Source organism: Rana temporaria, chromosome 7 (assembly GCF_905171775.1).
Source record: "Rana temporaria chromosome 7, aRanTem1.1, whole genome shotgun sequence".
Lineage (NCBI taxonomy): Eukaryota > Metazoa > Chordata > Amphibia > Anura > Ranidae > Rana > Rana temporaria.
This window is the reverse complement of record NC_053495.1, coordinates 174072808-174097800: the sequence shown is the minus strand read 5'-3', so window position 1 is coordinate 174097800 and position 24993 is coordinate 174072808. Positions and strand designations below refer to the sequence as shown.

Below are 24993 nucleotides of genomic sequence, written 5' to 3'. Positions count from 1 at the left end.
GTGTTTACAATGCTTCATTTTATGAATGGATAGGAGCCTCTGTCTCCTGCCCATTCATTTTCAGTGCAGCAGAGAAAGGGACTGGGGAATCTGTGTCCTTAGTCCTTTTTTCTGTCTCAAAGGGGAGATGTCAGAGGTCTGTTAAGACTCCTGATATCTCAACAAAGCCCCCCCAAAAGGGCTAAGAAAAAAAAATATTGCAATAAATAATAAAAATAAGTAATTGTAAAAAATAGTAAAAATGAAAATAAAAAACACACTGACACCCCCCCCCCACAAGAAAGAATTGTAAAAAAAAACAAAAAAAGTAAAAAAAATTTAATTGTAAAAAAAAAGAAAAGAAAAAAAAAATACTGACACATGACAAAAAAAAAAAAAAAAAAAGAAGTATCGGTAATCGGTATCGGCGAGTACTTGAAACAAATTATCGGTACTTGTACTCTGTCTTAAAAAAAAGTGGTATCGGGACAACCCTACTAAATACACAACACAAGTACCAACAGGGTTATTGGCTATTGTATTTAATCCTTCAGACTTTTCCACATTTAGGGAATTGTCCTTTAAATATTCCCCCCTTTCTCAGTCAGATACCGTTTAATCCAATTCAAAATAGTTCATAGGGTCTATCTGACACCACAAAAACTGAGCAAAATATATCCAAGTGCTTCATGTTAATGGAGGTGTTACTGTGGGGATGCAGATTTTTGTCACCTGTTACGGTCCTGTCCCCAAATACAACCGTTGTGGGAAGAGGTCAAACGTTTCATAAACTCTCTGAGTGTGTCGGTCTGCTTGCTGGGCATGCTTGCTCGCCGTCGAGCAACAAAGACCCTTATAGACCATTTACTGTTTTACGCAAGGAAAGCTGTGATTCCAAAATGGAAACAACCTGAAGTACTCTCGTTGAACTTCTGGAAGGCCCTGGTTAACTCAGCTGTTCCCATATATAAAGCCACGTACCACTCCAGGGGTTGTGCAGCTACATTTGACAAAATATGGAATATTTGGCTTGAATCACTCACAACTAATCATAAGCCACTAGTCGGCTTCTAGTGGAGTTTTCCAAATTGTACTCAAAGGCCTACCTGACATCTTTCGCTTTTATATATCCTGCAGGGGTATAAAGCCAGTATTCAGTACACCCCCACATTCTACTGTCCTTTGGTTGGTAGTGGCTTAATTTGACATATTTCACTCCTCTTGCTGTTCCTTGGCTGATATGAGCAGGCTGAAGTTTTTTTATTTTTTGTGTAGTTAAGTTTCGTTATAGTGTTTCCAAGCTGAGGTTTAGGTACAGGCAGTTTAACTATGTTGGTCATCTTCTGAGCCACAATATGCTCAACGGCTCTGTTTTGTGAACTACCTTTATCTAACAAAACAATAAAAAGGAAATTTATATGTTCTACCCTTTTGTTCCGAGTTTCAGCCTCCTAGAAAAATACTTACCTTCAGCCCTGCTCCAAACTTCTTCCCTTTGTGGCCCTGCCCAGTGCTGCATAGCTTTTGCAGCAAAAAGTCATGGAGGTATCCAACTACTACTGCGCACAAATGCCACTCAGCCTATTTGTTCTAATGGCTGGTGGATACTCCTAGCGACCCCCAGCTATCCAAAGAAGTACAGACCAGTCATAGAAATGAATGAAAAGTCGATTAGCGTGTATGCACAACAGGAGTTGGGTGAAGCAAGGATAGCAAAAAGTTCTTGAAACTCCAAAAATTGCAATGGAAAAGCAACTTCCTTGCAAGTCAGATTCTGCATTCCATAAATCAATGTTCTGTGCCTTGTGACCTTTAGAGAGGCTCAAGCATGTCTATGGGGGGCTTTCCGGAAATTAGCAACTACATATGGAAATTTGAAGTGCTCCCAAAGTGCTCTGTAGGACCAGAGTGCAAGAGCTATTTGTAATCCTTACACTTGAATACCAATGTTCTTTTATACTTTCTTTTGAAAAAGACAGATAACATACAGATAACACACAATACAGGATTAAAGGGATTCACCAACATTAAATAATTGCAACTAAAAACGCAGAAAAATCAAGCATTTTAAATGCATTCCTGTAAAGTTTTTTTCTTCCCATAAAGATGTTTATTCACTAGAAATGCGCCTTTTAACTACTTGCCAACCAGCCGCCGCAGTTATACGGCGGCAGGTCGGCTCCCCTGCGCGAGGTCACATAGATCTACGTCACCACGCGAATCAGCCACTAGGGGCTCGTGCACGCCGCCGGAGGCGCGGGCCCCCCCGCTGATCCCGACGCACGTGCCTGCCGGGTGCGATCACCGCCGGGCACCAGCGATCGCTCGTTACAGAGCGAGAACCGGGAGGGGTGTGTGTAAACACACAGCTCCCGGTCCTGTCAGGGGGGGAAATGTACAATGTATGAACAGCGATTTGTCATTTCCCCATGTCAGTCCCACCCCCCTTCAGTTAGAACACACCCAGGGAACATGATTAACCCCTTCCTCGCCCACTAGTGTTAACCCCTTCCCTGCCAGTGGCATTTTTATAGTAATCAATGCATTTTTATAGCACTGATCGCTATAAAAATGCCAATGGTCCCAAATATGTGTCAAAAGTGTCCGAAGTGTACGCCATAATGTCGCAGTACCGATAAAAATCGCTGATCGCCTCCATTACTAGTAAAAAAAAAAAATGCCATTAAACTATCCCCTATTTTGTAAACGCTAAAACTTTTGCGCAAACCAATCAATAAACGCTTATTGCGATTTTTTTTAACGAAAAATACTTATACGTATCGGCCTAAATTGAGGAAAAAAAAAAAAATGTTTTATATATTTTTGGGGGATATTTATTATAGCAAAAAATTGTTGATCTATTTTTGTTTATAGCGCAAAAACTAAAAACCGCAGAGGTGATCAAATACCACCAAAAGAAAGCTATTTGTGGGGAAAAAAGGACGCCAATTTTGTTTGGGAGCCACGTCGCACGACCGCGCAATTGTCAGTTAAAGCGACGCAGTGCCGAATCGCAAAAAGTGGCCCGGTCATTGACCAGCAATATGGTCCGGGGCTGAAGTGGTTAACATGCTATAAAATTTGCCTACCATTCAAAAAAGTCAATATCATAGAACAGCCCCCTTTCCCCTTGCACATCATAGTTCTCTCCTCTACTGGGAGCATCCGGCCTGGTTGGCACAGCTCCTCTGCCCAACCACTCACTTACATAACCTTTTACAGTGGGAGGAGCGAAGGTGAAGACTAAAAAGGGATGCTTGAGTGACAGCTCTAAGTCTTTAGGCTTTTTTAAGAGAACCTTACCTTGAATGACATTAAGCACTTCATTAGAAGATCTCTTCCCCATTATAATAAGAAAAAGAGGAAACTGATCCGTCTTCTGTGTTCGAATAGTCTGTGCTACTACACTGCCAAAATGTCGGGTACATAGCGTAAGAAACCTGCAAGGAAGAAAAGGAAATATATGATCTTGCAGTTGAAGGAAAATTTTGTTAAAACAAACAAATTAAGGTATACCTAAAGCCCAATTTTTTTTTGTTCTGGGTACAACAGAGAATAGTTAAATCCATGTGAGTTTTATCAGTGTTCCATTGTGGATATTTCCTTTTATATCCTTTCCTGCAGGAACAGGAAGTCTTCCCTAGGTTGTCACCGAAACAGGTATCGCCATTGGAAGATTCCAGTCAACTCCTGTTTTGGTGACAGATGTGAATCAGGGTTTCATTCACTGGGTTGTCCGGAAGGCAATGCTTAAAAAAAAAAAAAAAAAACAGCCTGATAGAGGTTCTAATTCTTTGCTATCCAAATAAAAAACCAGTGATTTCAGACAAGTGAAATCAAAAAAGTGAACTGGTTATTTTATCTTGTTACCTAGCAAAATCAGCTATTTTGACCAGAAAGGCCACAGAAATTAATAATTTGGTTACTTCCTGAATCCGAGTTGGCTTCCTTGGTCTATATTTGCTGTATATCACCCATCATCTTCAAAGTTCAAACACAAGTTGTTATCTGGGGGTAAGATCTTGCGCCAAACCTAAATTACATAAATGTGTGTTTAAACTAGTGAAATAACCTGAGCTGCAGTCCAAGTGATTGCAAGAAATCCTGCAATGACGTGAATAAGTGTAAAATGAACGGATGCGCTAGGAATATAGAACAATTAAGATTAAATAAATAAATACATAAATAACCAATTGATCAAAATATATTGAAAATACCAGCAATCACAAGTGAAAATTAATATAAAAGTGAATAGTGAGATGATAAAACATAATAATAAATAAGCTGTAAAAAACATATATTGTCCATCAGATGTGCAAGACTCCTATATGAGGGAGATTATATACAATAATGTGCAATGAACAGTCCAAACAGCAGTGAAACAAAACTTGCAAGATGTATCCACTAATTCTGTGCAGACTTCCACCTCCACCAAAAGTAGAAAATAATCACTGCAAATAAAAGTGCTCATGGATGGCACCTTACCAAAAGATGTTGACCTCTTTAACTAAAAAGGGGTCAAATAGGCATGGATGAACCACAACATCTAGGTTCCATAAGAATCGATGACGGCAGATCCAGCATCATATAAGACAAACCAAAGGAGAGATCGCCATATAGTAATAACGTTTTATTTGAAAAAATTATAAGACAAACAACGCCAAGTGGCCCCTTACTTGAGAAGTGCCTTAACCCGGCACTGAGGCTAGTCTGCGTTGGATGATTGTGGAGAGAGAGGGGTCACACGCTCCAGGAAGCCAGAAAACGGCGTGCGTTCCACCTCTCTGCAGGCGAGGACCAGCGTGACCGGAAGTCCGTCGGGATTTGCGTGACCAATGCGCCTCAAGAGGCGCATTGGTCACGCAAATCCCGACTAGCCTCAGTGCCGGGTTAAGGCACTTCTCAAGTAAGGGGCCACTTGGCGTTGTTTGTCTTATATTTTTTTCAAATAAAACATTATTACTCTATGGCGATCTCTCCTTTGGTTTGTCTTATATGATGCTGGATCTGCCGTCATCGATTCTTATGGAACCTAGATGTTGTGGTTCATCCATGCCTATTTGACCCCTTTTTAGTTAAAGAGGTCAACATCTTTTGGTAAGGTGCCATCCATGAGCACTTTTATTTGCGGTGATTATTTTCTACTTTTGGTGGAGGTGGAAGTCTGCACAGAATTAGTGGATACATCTTGCAAGTTTTGTTTCACTGCTGTTTGGACTGTTCATTGCACATTATTGTATATAATCTCCTTTATATAGGAGTCTTGCACATCTGATGGACAATATATGTTTTTTACAGCCTATTTATTATTATGTTTTATCATCTCACTATTCACTTTTATATTAATTTTCACTTGTGATTGCTGGTATTTTCAATATCTTTTGATCAATTGGTTATTTATTTATTTAATCTTAATTGTTCTATATTCCTAGCGCATCCGTTCATTTTCCACAAGTTGTTATCTGTTAACGGTTATCTGCAAGGTACTTCTTGGCCCTGAGGCCTTTATAAAAATAGGAGTTGTCTACAATGAGTAAGCTAAAAAAGATTCCCAGGTGACCAGATTTCTTAACAAAAGGAAGAGGGGGATACTGGTAAACCACAACAAAACAAGGTCAAGTAAATCAAACTCATGTCAAGCCTGGTAAACCTTCTCTATCTGTCAGTGTGCCTCAGAAAACATCAGTTGACTGTTCTGCAAGGGATGTGGCTAACTGGACATGTTAGAAACCTCATCTAATCGCTTTGACTTCCCTGCAGGCAACCTGTTGCTGGAGCCATCATTGTGTGACCTCCTCTCTATAGAATTACATTTCTAGCTTGGCCGAAGAGCAATTTGCAATTTTATTTAAGGTCTAAATGCACTGCTAAGTCTAAGAGCAGCAATTAAGTGGACCTAGATTCAAAAATTGAACATCAGTGAATGTCATAGCTGTATATCTGTATGTGAGATTATCCAAGGCACTGCTGCCCTTACTAATATTTGACATTTGGGTGTATCACTACTGTGCTGTTCAAAGTTCTCCTTGTTGAAGAGAAAGCTGTACCCAAGGACCTACAATGCAAGAACCCCTTGCTTCTGCATAATTCATTCTGCAGATCTGTGCTTTCAAAACCTTTCCGGTTAGCCTTATTTCCCCACCAGTCATCAGATTATAAATTGTTGAGGGGGGCACTCTAATTTGTAAAAGCATGGCCTACACCAAGATGGCTGCCTCCAAAACACAGACAAAGTGTGGGTGGCAAAAAACATGGTAAGTAAAAGATAAGCTGCTAGGATAGCAGGAAATAATGGCAACTTTACCTTCCAATTTCCATTTTTGGACACATCTTTAACAGATTAGGCTCTCTTTAAAGCTAATTAATTGTATACTTTTTTTTTTTAAGAAAGTCATATTAAAAAAATCGATTCATCATGAAATTCAATAGAATTTAAGAGTAAGGCCAGGCTCCTTAATTTATTTTCCTTTTCCCTCATATATTTTGGTTTGTGTTGATAGACGAGCGTAGTATATGAAATAGGATATGTTTTAGCACGCTTTTGTACTAAGCCATATTTACTTGACGAAATGTCTGTATTGCTGATATATTATTATGCATGTTATCCTTTAATAAAGCACTCCTGATAGTTAAAAAAAAAAAAATTTAGGAGTAAAACGTGAAGTATTTATGGAGTGTAATGCCCTAAGAACTGCTAATAGGTTGGGCCAAAGAGTTGGCACAAAAACATAAATTATAGCATAAAACTACTAAAATAATTTTAAACAAAAAGTAACCATTATTACAAATTAGGAAACAATAAGGAAAATTAGTGAAATATGCAGAAGTATTTTGTTGAAAATATAAAATGGTTCTCGTAAATTTTACCTATACAAAAATTAAAACCAGGCTTTTTAACAAAAAGATCCAAATACTTCCATATTTGCATATAAAAGTCGTGCATTAGTATTCTTACCACGATCTGAAATAAATGAAAAAACTGATAAAGCTTTTCACTTCCATTATAGGACTGTGTGAAATTAGCATTTCTTTCAAGAGAAAAGGGTAGCCTTATGATATGTTTTCAGAAGTGAAGGTAAAAGTAAATGTCATAATAATAATGAATTATGAAAGACCAAATGCAAATATGGAATGCTTTAATAAGATCCAATTTAATAAAGTCTGTAAAAATAATAGAGTTTTAATAACATGGGTCAGAAAAGGCAAAACAGTGGAAATTTCTGAGAACTCGCCACTGAATGAAGTCTATTAATACTTAATTATTTTCATGAAACATAATTTAAATTGAGTGTTTTTTTAATGTCAGGGAATAAAAATGTAGAAGAAAGTGAAGCAGGCGATATGATTAATTAATGATAAATAGAACAATGCGGTTTTATTGCTCTATTAACCAAAGATGTTAAACTGAATTATTCGGAAAATTACAATGTAAACAAATAAACTCTTTTTAAAATAAGTACATGCTACAGCACAATAAAGATGTATTTAAGGCATACTAAAAAGGACATTAATATAATAATAAATTGTGTCTAAACATAAACTGCTTAATGTAGATGTATCCACTAATCTAAATGACATTTAAGTTACTAAAGCACTGTTTATCATACACAACTGGCAGTTTGTTTTACAAAACATCATATCCACTTTTTTGCCCGACTACATTTTTGCACTAAAGCATAATCTGCATGGTATCTCTAAGTTTCCCCAATACGGACAACCGAGTCTATGGAATGTGGTTTAAATCGGCAACTTCAGCAAGTGCCTGAAAATGAACCTTCATGGAAGGATCACCAGGTATTCCAATGAAACGTGCAGATTTTAAATGATGGATCATTACTTTTGAAATTATATTAACATGTTAAAAGTTTTTAGTGATTAGGTCTACATATACATACTTCTGGTTTATAAGAAATTATAAAGGGAGTCTATGGCACCCCTAGTAGTCACCTGCTCTCCATCTACTCATTAGCACTTGTATGCCTCCACTGAGGAAACTAATAAAGTTTAGTTAGGACCACGGGAATGCAGAGAGCCTTGTAAGCGGCCTGTGGCTTATCCATATATTTGCAAATGTGTGCAACCAATCCTCTGCTTTTAACATACAAAATTAGACAGTTGAATTCGGCTTGCAGTTTGGTTGGTAAGTTTGAGCCTGGTTATTACGTTATACAACTTTACTTATTTACGTATACATACTGTTTTCATCAACACGCATCTCATTTAAAGTCCCAACCCTTTCTCTTTTTCAATTTTCAGGGATGGAGGCATGTGTCATTCACATGCCTCACTCAAAGTCCCAAACCCATTTCCATGTTAATGTGACACTTAAGGCCCATACACACGATAGGACTTTTTGATAACAATGGTCCGACGGACGTGTTTTATCGGACAATTCGACCGTCTGTATGCTCCATCGGACAATTATTTTTCAACGGACAAATGTTCACTATGCATGCTCTCAAACTTTCCGGCAACAAATATCCAATGGACGATAATCCAATCGTGCGTACACAAGTCCACCAGACTAAAGTCCAAAGTACAAACACACATGCTGAGAACCAAAGCTAAAGATCAGACAATAGCAGAAGTTGCCCAAAGGGTGGCGGTAAAGAGCTGAAAAAACACGTGATTTGGTGAAAGTTGGCTGAAAACGTTCTACCGTGTGTAAGCAAAACAAGTTCACTGCCAATGCCATTCGGACCAAAATCCATGGAAAAGCCAGATGGAAGTCCGATCCTGTGTATGAGGCTTTATCTAAAAGTTATTTTTGATGACACTTTCACTTGTGTGCAGGTAAGCTTTTATTAATCTGGTAATCTGTATTTCAGTAGACATCCAACGATCACCATGATTTGAGCTTAATGCCGCGTACACACGGTCGTTTTTCGGCATGAAAAAAAAAAACGACGTTTTTAAAAACGTCATTTAAAATCATTGTGTGTGGTGTTCACATCGTTTTTCGGCTTCTGAAATGTCGTTTTTCGGGTTGTAAAAAATGATCGTGTGTGGGCTAAAACAACATTTTAAACCCGCGCATGCCCTGAAGCGAGTTATGAGACAAGGGCGCTCGTTCAGGTAAAACTACCATTCATAATGGAGTAAGCACATTCATCACGCTGTAACAGACAATAAAGCGCGAATCGTTTTTTACTAACAAGGAATCAGCTAAAAGCAGCCCAAAGGCGGATAGAACTTCCCCTTCAGAGTGCCGTCGTACGTGTTGTACGTCACCGCGCTTTGTTCATCGTTTTTTAAAAACGATGGTGTGTGGGCAACATCGTTTTTAATGATGAAGTTGGAAAAACTTCGTTTTTTGGACATGCTGAAAAACTACCATGTGTACGCGGCATAAGGCTCCATGCACACTGGCATAAAAAAATGTTGCTTCTACAGGAGTTTTGTGTTCTGCCTGTAGAGGCAACTCAATGCTATGTCTCCATGTACATTATGACGTTTACAGGCATATTTTGAGATCAACTTAAAGATGCAGAAAAAAAAAACCTTCTCATTTGCGTTTCTGATTAGAGCTCACTGGCAGAAAAAACGTAAAACTCTCCTAAATTCGTCTAAACTTTGTACAAAAAATGCTCTATATAAACGTTTGTAATCCAAAGAGAACAGACTTTTTTTTTAAGCTTAGTGTGCATGGAGCCTAAAGGTTCACTTTCTTATACTTGTCATACAGAAGATCAACTCTGGAGGAAGTCATTTAGGCTTGCAGGAAGAAACCAAAGTCCTTTCTTCCTTTTTAGTAGAGATGAAATGTCCCACATCATCGAACTACTAATGGCTCCTAAACTGAGCATGTCTAGCTCAAAATGATCCCCCATCAAATGAAATTGCAAGGCCGCACTGTCCAAGTTAACCAGGTAACATCAGTGTAAAAATCAGGTTGCAGCCCTACTACTTCTGAAAAAAACGTATTGGCATTTCTGTTAACCACTTGACCACTGGGCACGAAAACCCCCTTAATCACCAGACCAATTTTCAGCTTTCGGTGCTCTCACAATTTGAATGACAATTACTCAGTCATACAACATTGTACCCATCTGAAATTTTTGTCCTTTTTTTCCCACAAATAGAGCTTTCTTTTGGTGGTATTTGATCACCTCTGCGGTTTTTATTTTTTGCGCTATAAAAGAAAAAAGACTGAAAATTCTGTAAAAAAAAAAAAAAAAATCTAGTTTCTGTCATATTAGCAGGTTATTTCTCACACACAGCATATGCATACTACAAATTACACCCCAAAACACATTCTGCTATTCCTCCCGAGTATAGCGATACCACATGTGTGCGACTTTTACACAGCGTGGCCACATAGAGAGGCCCAACATGCAGGGAGCACCATCAGGCGTTCTGGAGCACCCAGGCCAATTCTGACATTTCTCTCCTACATGTAAAAATCATCATTTATTTGCTAAAAAAATTACATAGAAACCCAAAACATTATATATGCTTTTTTTTCAAAGACCCTAGAGAATACAATGGCGGTTGTTGCAACTTTTTATCTTGCACGGTATTTTCGCAGCAATTTTTTGAACGCGTGTTTTTAAAAAAAAAACAGTTTTGTGCTTAAAAAAAAAACAAAACAGTAAAGTTAGCCCAATGTTTTTGCATAATATGAAAGATGAAGTTACGCCGAGTAAATAGATACCCAACATGTCACCCTTCAAAATTGCACACGCTCGTGAAATTGCGCCAAACGTTGCTACTTAAAAATCCCCATAGGCGACGTATTGCAAGGTATTGGAGTATTGAGGGTATTGCGGAGTATTGGGGGGGTATTGCAGAGTATGGGGGGGTATTGCAGAGTATGGGGGGGGGTATTGCAGAGTATGGGGGGGGGGTATTGCAGAGTATGGGGGGGGGGGGTATTGCAGAGTATGGGGGGGTATTGCAGAGTATGGGGGGGGTATTGCAGAGTATGGGGGGGGTATTGCAGAGTATGGGGGGGGGTATTGCAGAGTATGGGGGGGGGTATTGCAGAGTATGGGGGGGGTATTGCAGAGTATGGGGGGGGGGTATTGCAGAGTATGGGTGGGTATTGCAGAGTATGGGGGGGTGGGCATTGCAGAGTATGGGTGGGTGGGTATTGCAGAGTATGGGGGGGTGGGTATTGCAGAGTAAAATAAAAAAAATGATGAGTGCAATACTCTGCAATACCCCACCCCATACTCTGCAATACCCCACCCCATACTCTGCAATACCCCACCCCATACTCTGCAATACCCACCCCCCCAGGGTGGGTATTGCAGAGTATGGGGTGGGGTATTGCAGAGTATGGGGTGGGGTATTGCAGAGTATTGCACTCATCATTATTTTTATTTTGCAGAGTATTGCGCAGGGATGGCTGGATCTGTGACTGCAATTGTCACAGATCCAGCCCACAGTGCGGCGGCTGCTGCTGCCGCCCGATCCCCCCCCCCTCCCTCTCCTCTCACACTGTACCGAACGGTACAGAGGAGAGGGAGGAACCGGCGTCATTACATGACGCCGGTTTGTTTACAAGTGATCGCGCCGTCATTGGACGGCGCGATCACGTGGTAAGGAGCCGCTTCCATTGGCTCCTTACCGCGAGTGCTGTTGCTGCGGGTCCCGTAGACCCGGCGAGCACCGGCGATCGCGTGTGCGCGCCCGCTCGGGCGCGCACAACGCAGTCTCTGGGAGGACGTACATTGACGCCCTCCTAGAGTACAGGAACCGCTCTGTAGCCGTATTTTGGCTATAGGGCGGTTACCAACTGGTTAAGAGTGAAACTATAATGTTGTCCCTAATGTTGATGCATTAAAAGAAGAAGAAATGGGCATTGCAGATTTTTGTGTATAGGGCTGCGTGGCTGCAGATTGGTCAGAGTGCCCAAGCTGGCCTGTGTCCTACAATGAGACAATAAGCATCAGAACTTGGACTACAGAGCAAAGGAAGAAGGTGGTCTGGTCTAATGAAACACATTTTCATTTACATAATGTGGCTGGCTAGTTGCGTGGGCGTTGCTTACCCAGGGAAGAATGGGCACTAGAATGCAGTATGGGAAGAAGGCAAGCTGATGGATGCTGTGTGGCGCTTTGGGTAATGTTCTGCTGGGAAACCTTGGGTCCTGCCATTCATGTAGCTGCTACTTGAAATGTACCACCTATCTAAACTTTGTTGCTGATCAAGTATACCAATTCATGGAAATGGTACTCACTGATGGCAGTGGCCTCTTTCAGCAGAATAATGCACCCTGCAACACTGCAAAAAGGGTTCAAGATGGGCTTGAGGAACACAGCAAGTCTGAGGTGTTGAATTGGCCTTTAAATTCTCCAGATCTCAATCTAAATCGAGCATCTGTGGGAAGTGCTAGAAAAACAAGTCTGATTCATGGAGACCTCACCCCGCAACTTACAGGACTTAAAGGATCTGCTACTGATGGCTTGGTGCCATATACCACAGAAAATCCTCAAAGGTCTAGTGATGTCCATGCCTCAACATGTCACGGTTGTTTTGGCAGCAAAAGGGGGACCTACTTAATATTAGGTTGGTGGTCATAAAGTTATGGCTGATCGGTGTACATTCACCTCCCTAGTTTTAGTAAATCCATCATATGCAAATCTGCCTCTAAAACATTTGCCAGACAGATTATACATTCAGCAAATGTTACAGCCAGCTCCTTTGTTCTAATAATCTCTCCTACACTTTGTAAAACGTTTTTTAAACAATGCATGTAAATAACTTATCTTTGATCTTTTCTGGTAGGTCACATGACCACCCGCTGCTCTATTCCTTCAATCTATGGGCTACATAGGGAGGGCCGAGATCCCCCTCTGGCGGCAGCTGGGGAGGTCACGTGATAATCATGGATCAGTCGCCAAGATAACCGTGGTCAGCACACATTCAATAGCTCATTACAAGGGATAATCAACTGAAATCAGCCTTAAACAAGGTCTGTAAATACCTTATTTAGGGTGTTTGTATTCTCTTTATTTCTGAGTATTAGCCGCACCATTCTTAGTGCCGTTTGCTGAATCTGCTCTTGACGTCACTTCCACCCTTACTCTGCTTCCCTTAGGAAATCTAGCGCATGCGCCGTAAGCAAGGAAGGAGATAAACACTGCAGCATTGCAAGACTTCTCCTCTGTGCCGTTTAGAGGGGAAGCCCGACATGCAGCTAATACAGAAATGGCACACTTTGGGTGCCATTAATGAATGATCCTACTGCTCAATCGCGCATTACGTCATCTAAAATTAAAAGACGATTTACCTAGAAAAGACAGCAGTAAGTACACTTTCACAGGCAGTGATCAGCTGCCTGCGTTATCGACTTTATGAACAGATAAAATTGTCGAGGAGGGTTTACAACCACTTTAATAAAAGGACACTTACCTGTCCAAGGGTCTAGCACTGTCCTCACCCAAACTTCTTTGTCAGTCTTTGGGTCCGCGACATCGGCATGTTTAATGTGGGCAGCCAGCTGCGATTCCTTGTGGCTTCACAGACGGCTTGCCCACTACTCATGCACGAGGCGTTTTGCGCTTTGTGAATGGTCCTGTAGATTTCTGGGACCGGTGATGTGTACCCGAAGGTTGTTTAGGGGGGGACTTGAGAATTACTGGTGGACTGCCATGGCAATCTAACCAGAAGTGGGAGTGAGTACATGTCAAAACCTCACAACCAGGTACCTGCTCCCCTCACCAAATAAAAAAGTGCCAAAACAAAGTAGAGGAAAGGAAGGTGGAGGAAGGCATAAAGCAGAACTTCCACTAGGGTGAAGTACTGCTTTAATTTAGTGGCACAGTTTAATTACTGTTCAACACTTCTTAAAAAAGCAAATATTTTAAAAACTAGCAAATAGTGTAAAAAGAAAATTATATCACACATTGTCATACATAATCTAGAAGTTAAAAAAATTGGGAAAAAAACGTTTGATTAAAATCATAAATGTAGCCAGATCGCAAAATGAACTGAGCAGCAAAAAAGCAAATATAAAATAAAAAAAATCTAAATAAAAAAATAGGACCCGTTAATAAAAAAAAGTAAATAAATAAAAAACACTAGAAAAAACGAATTTGCAAGAGCAAAGAGTAAAATTATTAGCATTGTAAAAAATAAAATAAAAAAATACAAATAAAAATAAAAAAAAACACACATTACATAGCCAGACTCGCACATTGCACAATGGAGCAACACAGGGCCATTAAGGATATGGCACTGATCATTTCACTGAGGTCATTAAGAGGCTAGACAGAGCAGCAGAAGCATGGGTCAAGTCCAGCCCGGACTGGTCGACACAAGAACCTGTGGAGATCATCAAAAGAGCCAGATGTCGCTGTATGGAACAGGGCCCCATTCACAGCTCCCAATCAGGATTATCCAGGTCTCCTCCTACGTACAGAGGGAGGTGAATTGTAACTAACACAGGGCAGCCGGCACCCCACCATTCCTGCGTCTCCCTCAATTATACAAATATTTAGTTGGATAAAGAAACATGGCAAGCATTTCTACAAAGGGTTTTCAGCTTTCTTGGTCTGTCCATTAATTGACAGTTGCAAAAATGTTGCTAAAATCCCCAATGCTGAGAAGTTCTGTAAATGCTTGTGTTAGAAAACAGTGTCACTCTCATTATTGGATGCTTTGTTGTGGCTGCAATTGTAAATGAGGGGGGGAAATAAATTACATTTACAGCTAAATAGCAGGCAGAACTGATGGGCTGCTGCCACTACGCAGTGCAAGGAAATATGCCAGGAGATCATAAAGGAAGGGGAATAAATATATAACTATCAATATAAACAAAATAATTAGGAGACATTTTGTTAAAATATTAATGGCAAAAATATAATTAAAAGAAAAATGGAAGAAAATGGCATGTAGTAAAAGGCACAATTATTAGTAAAAAAATAATGATGCCTGCTGTGACCATTTGTCATGTCATGCTGTTTATTTTATTTTAATTTTATTGGAACAGCTAATCACCACTCTATGAATTTAACCCGTTTGTACATACCTTAGATCAGTGGGCGACTTTGTATAGGACTTGTAGCCTACGCCCCTTTGGGTGGCGTTCCTATATCGTGAGGGGGCTACATGCTACTCAGTACGTGTGGTCTTTTCTCTACAAGCCCCCAATGTTAAAGCTGCTTCACCTTCAGGCTTACAAGTAGATGACTTTTTCATTAGGACCTAGAGGAAATGGGTTGCATGTGCACAGTACTGTGTGGCCATGCCAGCCTTGGAAAGAAGGGAGTGTCTCGCCCACTGAACCGAGGCAAGTACAAGGGAGTAGAGATGGCATGGTAAAAACAAAGTGGGATAGTAGGTGTAGGCCATTTACGTACCTCCTGAAGTCCCGAAACTCCCAGAAACGACATCATCCCATCCTGCCTTGTTACTAGGATGTTGCCAAGATACTCCCAGCTAATTCAAACCCCTTCACATCCTCTCTCCCCTGTTGCAGTTGTCTTGAACTCAGTGATGCTGTAACAGAGGAGATAGTGGACCAAACATGTGCAGGAGTTTGGGAGCTTCCTCCTGTGGTGGTGATCAATCAATTGCAGCTGGGAATGTCTTCGTAACATCCTTGCAACAAGGCAAAGTGGGATGATGGCATCTCCAGAACATTGCCAAGACCAGGATTGACATAACTGTGTCATGCCTGGGCAAGAACCCTAAGCCTAGGAAGAAAATACCAAGTCTGGATAAAGCTTAAAGTGTTACTAAACCCACAACAGTGTCTGTTTATGCAGTAAAGCATGCTTGTTATACTCACTGTGGAACCTAAGGGGTCAATCCTTTACATTGTGTAAAAAGGCTGTTTGATCCTGCCTTTTCTGATCCCTCCCCTTCTTCCACTGTCCCCAAACCATCTCCTTATGGAATAGAGACCTTGGAGTCACTCTGCACATGCTCAGTTTGGTGTGTATTGCTAGAGAGTTTTTGTTTTTCTTGGGAAAGTGCAAGTGATAAGCACTGTCCAGACAGAGGGTCAGGTGTCCTGCAGCCTCATAGGATAATTAGGGGAGAATGAAAACATCTCCTACAAGCTTTAACAAGATACTGATAGAAGTCACAAGACTGCTCTAACGGCTGATGAAAAAAAAAGGTATTTAGCTGTTTATATTTACTATAACTATTGCATTTCTATGTACTGTGGGAAACCAGATATTGTAAATTCAGGGTCCTGGGTTTAGTAACACTTTAAACAAACAAGATGCCAGCCTTCTGGGGAGAAAATGCAAGCACTGCCAGGGGTAGTTCTGTGATCTCTAGTTGAGTTAGCATTAAGGCCCGGATTCAGGTAGATAGGCGCATCTTTGTGCCGGCTTAGCGCATCTCATATGCGCTACCCCGACATAACTCTGAGAGGCAAGAGCAGTATTCACAAAGCACTCGCTCCCTACGTTGCGCCAGCATAACGTAAATTGGCCAGCGTAAGCCCACCCAATTCAAAGTAGGACGGTAGTGGGCGTGATACATTTAAATTAACTGTGACCCCATGCAAATGAAGGGCCGAACGAACAGCGCATGCGCCGTCCCATGGACGCTTCCCAGTGCGCATGCTCAGAATCACGTCGGATCGAACGCCTAAGATACGCCGAATCACTGAACGTAACCTACGACCAGCCTTATTCACGTAGTCCTACGTAAACTACGTAAAATCCGACGGCTGTTCCGTCGTCCATACCTTTGCATGGGAATGCGCCTCCTATAGGTGGAATAACTTTACGCCGGACGTACGCCTTACGTAAACGGCGTATACTACTGCGACGGGCGCAAGTACGTTTGTGAATCGGCGTATCTCGGTCATTTGCATATTCGACGCGTAAACCAATGGAAGCGCCCCTTGCGGCCAGCGTAAATATGCGCCCAGGCTCCGACGGCGTAGGAAACTTACGTTGGTCGGATGAAGCCAAAATTCAGGCGTATCTTACTTACTGAATCAGGCGCATAGATACGACGGCGCATCCATGCACTTACGCGGCGTATCAGTAGATACGTCGGCGTAAGTGCTATAAGAATCCGGGCCTAACTTGATAAAGTCTGACACATTAATTTACCATACATTCACTTAAAAATATATCTGAACTGGTAAAGTAACCAGCTACTATAACCATTATTTAGAATTTACTGCCTGTGGCTGTTATTTTGCTAGTTGTTGATCATTATCTGTGCAACTGCACAGCCAAGGAAAAAAAAACAGCCAGAGACCGCATTAAACAAAATTAATTTCCTACATCTGGCTGATGTCAAGTGCAGAAAATTTCCCTAATCGTCTTGCTGAGCTTCGTGTGGGACAAGAGCCGGCAAGGATCAGTAAACGGATGCTTAACAAATTATTGGAGGGTGCAGGGGTCAGAAGACTGAACCAGAGAAAGCTCTCGCTGGAGAAATATTAAAATGCTGGATTTCTTGAAGAGGTAGGGCTGAAGAGGAGCAGTTTTAACGAGAAGCTAAGTGCTCTCAATCACACGTACAGAGAAATTGAATCCACAAGAGCCCTTAAGGAATGGAGGAATTTGCAGCTTTACAAAGTACAGCACTTAAATAGAACATGTGTCAAACGCTACTCAGCCAGGAGAGGGAATTCAAGAGCACTACACCAACAATGGCGCCTAGGCTGGAGATGTTGGTCATTTTCACTTAGTACTCCATAGAAAGAAAAATAAAGAACTATTACAGTTTTTAGTTTCAGATTTTGCAGTTGCCACATCCACTTGACTTCGACACGTCAGCCTTAATGCTGAACTAAACCTATCAATTTAACAGTTTCCCAAAAGAGTTACATAAAGCATGCTATGAATGATAACTCACAACTGCTTGTACGTTCAACAAACCTGTCAAGCCATCAAATGGCTAATGTCATATTTGATCAAATGTGCAGCACGACAGCAAATGTGGATCAGAGGCTAAGATGGCAGCTTCCTTGGCTCTAAACGATAGGAGGGTTTAGTTCCACTTTAAATAACAACTGTGGGGCAGATCCACAAAAGAATTCCCCCGGCGTATCTATTGATACGCCATGTAATTTTAAAGTTCCCGCGTCGTATCTTTGTTTTGTATCTACAAAACAAGATTAGACGGCATCTGGGATCGATCCGACAGGCGTACGTCTTAGTACGCCGACGGATCTTAGGTGCATTTTTTCTGCCGGCCGCTAGGTGGCGTTTCCGTCGACTTCCGCGTTGAGTGTGCAAATTAGCTAGTTACGGCGATCCACGAACGTACGTCCGGCGCATTTATTTACGGCGTTTGCGTTTGGCTTTTTCCAGCGTATAGTTTAAGCTGCTATATGGTGGCGTACTCAATGTTAAGTATGGCCGTCATTCCCGCGTCGAAATTAGAATTTTTTACGTAGTTTGCGTATAGGAATTTGCGTAGAATGACGTCACCGTCGGAAGCATTGGCTTGTTCCAGTTTAATTTCGAGCATGCGCACTGGGATACCCCCACGGACGGCGCATGCACCGTTAAAAAAAAAAAAAACGTTGTTTGCGTTGGGTCACAACGTATTTACATAAAACACGCCCCCATCACAGCCATTTGAATTCCGCGCCCTTACGCCACCAAAGATACACTACGCCGCAACTTACGGCGCGAATTCTTTGAGGATTCGGAAAAAAAAAGTTACAGCGGCGTAGAGTATCTTAGATACGCTGCGCCCGGCGGAGAGAAGCGTCGAGGTACGTGGATCTGCCCCTGTGCCTTTAGTACAGTTCTCCAGTAATTAAAGTCCACTACCCTTAGTGGAGCACTGCTATCTATTTCATGCAACATGCACTTTCAGTCCTACCTGATGCACCAAGAAGAGGACCCGGTTTGGACATTTTTTTGTACAGCTCGGAACAGGGCCACATTGGGAATATCAACTGGAACAGTAAGGAAAGTGAGTATTCTACACAGCAGGCGGCACTTGGTGGGGTGGGATATTAAAGAACAAATGTGCTAAAAGTACAGTTGTCCTCTAAAGTGAATTTTAAATTGTTAGGGATTGCATAAAAGGATAAAAAAAGTGTAATAGTCACCGGTCACCCTACGGCATATGGCCCCCGTCACAAGCTAATGTGTCAGCAGAAGTACTTATCTCAGATGGGTACCAGTTTTTTTTTCTAAAGGGGCCACAGCACAATGAATTGCCTGCAGTGGCCGAGGAGCAACAAGGTAATTTCAACACATGTCCCTTTAAGCTGAGTATATAGCCTGTTATAGTACAAGCTTGGCTTTATTTACAAGAAACCCTGTAGTGACAGGTCTGCTTAAAATGTGATCATGTAGTAAATGGTCCTGTAATTTTTGTTTTTGCCACTGCCTCGGAATAGAATGATAAATGTAGGCAACTGTATTCGTGGCAGATGTAATGTTCTCTTGCAGAGTTATAGGCACTGCCTCCATCCAACACTTTTGTCCGGTTGTGTCAAAGATTGTGTCCCTCCTGAGGCGCTGTGGTTCTCCCTATTGGCCACTACAGGCCACAATAGTGACGTAGCAGCCGATAGTAGGAACCACAGTGCTCACTGGTGGACAACACCTGGAAGGGCTTTATAGTAGTGATAAGTAAATTTGAAGTTGCTCTAGTTGGACTTTACACAGGTCTGGCGTCTCCTACGTGACAGGACTGGGCCAATCGCTAAGCACTAGCACTATGACATGTGAAGAAGGGGGTTAGTCACATGCTCCATACCAGGAGGTACTGAATATTTTCTTTAAGAGTAAGTTCACTTTTACAGAAAATCTGTAAGGTGAACTTACACTGTGCCCATGATCACCCGCCGTGAGACATCGATCGGGTCACTGCTTCACCAGTCCGGGGATTTGAAATTCCTGTGGCTTAATCTCCTATACGTACCTTTCAGGGTGTACGGACAAGAGGCACTCTAATTGGTTTGCGCCGTCACATGGACGGGGCTGACCAATCAGAACCCGCCTAACCCATTCTGTTAGCGCTGAAGAGGAGAGAAAGCCACAGGGATTTCAAATCTCCAGACCGGTAAAGCGGCAACCCGATGTCTTAATGGGTGATCGTGGGACACCCCAGCGGGATGGGAAGGGGGTCCAGTGTAAGATCAACCTTACAGATTTTCTGTAAAGGTGAACTTCCACTTTAGGCTAAAATTTTAACTCCCCAATCTGTCGTGTAGAGTTGAAACAAAGATTAGCTTTAGAGCAAAATGAGCCTTAAAAGTACACAAAAGGCTTTGTGGTAAAGGGGGTTACAGCAGAACTTTCTGTAAAGCCGCACCATCCTTCCGCCGAAGAAAAAAAATATATACAATTAGCTCTGTGGCCTGGAAAACAGGACAACAAAAACAGCAAGGTCTGCCATTGCTTCATGTTTTAATTTCTCACGGGTTGCCATCTGGAAAGGAATACAAATGAAAAATGGGATCTTCTTTTTCTACTGTACCACTGCCTTTCAGAAAAGGGATTATCACCTTGAGAAAAGAAAAATCTTCCTGCAGCCTATTTAACTCATTTACTGGCGGAATGGGAAACGAAGGCAAACGTATCATTAAGAGAAAATGGATACCTTGAGGGTTTCACTAAGCCTGTCACACGTTATCATCCTATCAAGTGTTTCCTGAGAAGGTTAGTTTACCTTTTTTTTCCTGTGACAGGACAAGAAAGGCATTTTAAACTGTTAAACCCCAAGCACATCCAGCCCGTTTCTAGCATTATGAGACTTTCACCCTCTTGATTTTTTTTTTTTTATTCTAATTCTTTCTGCAGTGCTTAAGAATGTATTCACAAGTGCAGCTCTTGACAATCCCGTGCAGTAATTATTGGGCAGCTGACAATGAGATGTGAACAATTACTGAGCCTTTTTTTTTTTTTCTTTTTAGGAAGGCACACTAATAAAGTCATTAGATGCTGCCCCTAGTCTGAAGTTACAGGAACACACGGCATTGTGTGCGGGGAACAATTGCTGCTAGCGGAATGAAAAACCTTGAGTTAAACCAAGCTGTAAATTGATCTTGACATTTGGTTAAGGCTGACACTATAATCAAAAGCCCAGCAGAAAGGGAGACTATGACTGAGGGATACCAAGCACAAAGGAGAAAAAAAAAAAAAAGTATCCTAACCAACTTCTGCTGAGATGATGCACATCTGGTTCCTAACAATGAAAGAATCTGCCAACATATCTCAGAGAAAGTAGTGTGCAAAAATGTACCCTCCAGCCAAAATGTATTTAATTCAAAAGTACTATTTTTTTATATCAGGTAATTTTTATTACAATAAATATTTTCAGAATTCTAAACAAAAAGAAGAAAACAAGTAAACATGACATAAAACCAAGAGATATAGAAATCACAGGGCCCTATAGCAAAATGTTGTATGCCCCCCCCAAACAAAAAAAACTAATGCCATTGAACAACAGATTACCGGCTCACTGTGCAAATCAATGTAGCCTCACTGTGCCCATCATTGCCGTCTTACCGTGCCAATCATTGCCGCCTCACCAGTTAGTGGCAGTGGATTACGTACAGGCACAGCGCGCATCCCACGCTGTGTCACGGAGTTCAGTGTGAAAGGTTCGGTCGCGTTGTGACAAAAGTCCCGCCCTCCTCCTAGACCAGCTCGTTTGATAGACAAAACACTGCATCTATCACATGAGCTGGTCTAGGAGGAGGGCCAGACTTTTGTCACAGCGCGACCGAACCTTTCACACTGAGCTCTGTGACACAGCATGACTCCGCTTTGAGCTACGCTGCAGCCACAGGGTAGCTCAAAGCGGCCCCAGGGCAGGCGGCCTACAGGGAAATGTCCAGTCCGGTAGGCCAGTGCGGCCCTGCCCTGCATTTGATGGGCACGGTGAGGTTGCATTCGGAAGCCGAAAATTGGCCAGTGCAGGAATGGGGTAAAGGTGCCCAGGAGGCAAGTGGTTAATGTGAGCACAATTTATTGAGTGATAGATTTTTTTTTTTTATCAGGTGACACAGGTAGAAGAGGATTCTGGGACCGAAGACGTGGATTTTAGGTAGCGTGATATGCATTATAAAGTGGATGTCTGGAAAGGAGTTAAACAGGATCTGTGAGAAAACGTGTATCGCTGGTGATAGTCACGTATATTTTGTCGTGCACACAATATAGTATCTTTATGATAAGGTTTCACTAAATTACTAATAATAATTAGAATAAAAATAAGCACTACAGCCATCTGACTTTGCAGACTTGCCTTCTGCCATCCCAGACTGTTTCTGTATCCCCCTAGTGCTGGGCTCGAATTACTGACATCACACTTCTGAGCCTAGAGGAAAGCATTGTGGGAAATGTAGCCTCCTGAGCAGACATCGCTGAACTGCAGGACTGACCATGGACTACACCTCCCAGCTAGCTATCTGCTCCAGGGGAGAATTATGGGAGAGACTATAAAAGTGATCTGCCAGGCAGGCCCATGCTCTCTTGCTTCCCGGGTTCCATCGTGTGAGCTTCATCTCACTGCTGTGTGCGAGAAGACTGCGGTCTACTACACGATACACAGCCTCACAGCTCCAGCGGGTCAGACGTCACGCACTACCCGAGGAGTGCCCCTGCAGCATTCGCTGAATGCATCAGTCAGACGGCTCACTGATCCAGCAGTCTGATCGACATCTCTGCCTGCATGAAGAATCATTTAATCGCCCATTGGTAAGGTTAATGGATGTTCTTCAGATTGGTGAGAAGGCACTGGCCCAAAAATCCAGTTATTAGCTATTAAAATCACAATCTGAACACTGTGCACAGACAACTTTTATCTGGATTGCCTAAAGGACTGCTATACGAAGGGGTTAACACTAGGGGGCGATCAAGGGGTTAAATGTGTGTTCCCTAGATGTGTTCTAACTGTATGGGGATAGGACTTACTGGGGGAGGGGACATATCATTGTTCCTACTTAGTAGGAACAAACAATATTTCTCCTCTCCCCTGACAGAACAGGGATTTGTGTGTTTACACACACACACAAATCCCTGTGCTGGCTCTCATGCACGCGATCGCGCATAGCTGGCGGCGATCATGCCCTCCAACCACGCGCATCGGGTCCCCCTGCCCTCTGGCTGCTCTTCGAGGGTGCCATTGTGCTGCAGTATTTATACGTGAGTCGGTCGGGAATCGGATAAGCAGAAGAATTCCCTATAGCAACTAAAAGCTTTCTTAAGGAATTTTCTACTGTTTGCTACTGTGTACATTGGTATCATTTACCTGTCATTTGACTGTTTTAAGAACTATTCCAACCTAGTCTTGGCTATTAAACAAGGATTTGGTGTACAAATCCTCCTTTTAAGTCTCTTCACTTGATTAAGTAAATCTGAGAGAGCTAAAACTATCTGCATTGTGTCTGTGTTATTTAAAGGTATACACAAAAAAGTCTAAACCTAGAGTGTCAGAAGGGCTGGAAAGTTCACAAGATCTAGGCTGCACAGAAGAACATGCAATTCCAAGCAACCCTCTATGGGGCAGTGCTACACATTCATGATGAGAGGAAGAATCTTATGGAAGATGTGGAAATATTGAAGTGAGAGGATTATTGGAGCAAAAAGACGACACAGACAGTTGTGTTGAAAAGCTTTATTGGACCCAGTTTGACATTTGTGGGTCAGAAAATCTGGTAAGAGTCTGGGGAAGTGATGTAGCAGGAAGATACTTACCTTTGATAACCAGTTTATTCCTGAAGTGCTGGACATTTGGATCTCATTATCAGCACTGCTGCCATTTTACAATTTCAGGTATGCTGCATAGCATGTCCCCCACCGTTCTCTGTGATTCCAACTGCTGATCGCTACATAACTGCAAAAAACAGCGGGCAGTTGGAAGAACCACAGTGAGTGGCAGGGAACACACACTATCCAACATACCGGTGTGTGGGATAACATTGGCAGCGATATCTCTGGAAGGATACAGAAATTTGATTCATAACTCGTTTGTCAGGTTATTAGGATTAGCCAGCTTGTACCCTTTTCACCAAGGTGATAGAGTTGTTTGAAAGTACAACAGATTTGGTTTTCGTAACAAACTACAAAAAAGGTTTTATAACAGTCAAGGGTGTGGGGCAGAACCGGTACTCGTAATTGGAATATCTAATGACAGAAGAATGCAAAAGATATATAAAGCCGCACTGGGATTCAACTTGCCAGTGAAAATTGCAAAATTGTAATAGGTTTTGTTGCAAGCTAGTCTTTGAAAAATACAACCAACTAGGTAAATGTATGCCTGTCTAAATCTTTGTGGATACCAGTATCCTTATTTTCTAAATGGTCCTGAAGAAGCTTCAAAAATGCCATTAGCGGTGTTAATTTTGGCTTCAAACTTCGATTTAATTTTAGTTGCAATTGGTTGAGGAAAAAAGGATGGACAGCCGCACTCCAAAAAACCATAAGGTTGTCTTTAATATAAAAATGCACAACAAAAACAAGCAGAAAACGGGAACAGCCAACGCGTTTCACACTACAAATCAGTGCTTAATCACCCTTGATTTCCTGAACAGTTGCTGATTGTTCAACATACCCACCTGGAACGGTCACTTCCTTTCCCTTAGTTTTAGTTGTATTTAGATTAGTCATCTGAATTGTTTTGGTTGTATTTTAAATGACTAAAATCTCCAGTATCAAACACTACAATTGCTTTTTGACCACTGTAAAGTTTTGATTTTGTTTTAGTTCTAAGCCTCGTACATATGATCAGACTTCCAGTGGACTTTTCCGTGAATTTTGGTCCGAAGGGAGTTGGCCGTGAACTTGTTTGGCATAAACACAGTCCAACATTTTCAGCCAACACTTACCAAACCACGTGGTTCTTCAGCTCTTTACCGCCACCCTTTGGGCAACTTCTGCTATTTTAGTTGGACGGATTTGTTTACAAACGATCAGATAAACCAATGTAACAGATTTATTGCCAGACAGTTGGTGAGCATGAACAGCCAATATTTGTTGTCGTTAATTCAGCCAACAATTGTCTGATGGAGCATACACATGGCCGGATTATCCAACACAACACGTCGATTAGACAATTATGGCCATAAAATTTGTACTGAATTTTATTTTCGTTGAGTTTGAGACACTGAAAGCATGCAGC

At 41.7% G+C, this 24993-nt stretch overlaps 1 protein-coding gene across 2 annotated transcripts in view; it reads right to left on the bottom strand.

Moving 5' to 3' along the window:
* FAF1 (Fas associated factor 1) overlaps window positions 1-24993 on the bottom strand; it is a 375519-nt gene that overhangs the window by 81914 nt on the left and 268612 nt on the right. For both annotated transcript variants that reach the window (XM_040360508.1, XM_040360509.1), the window contains exon 14: window positions 3283-3419. In XM_040360508.1, the coding sequence (XP_040216442.1) occupies window positions 3283-3419 (137 nt within the window). The remainder of the gene's footprint in view (window positions 1-3282; window positions 3420-24993) is intronic.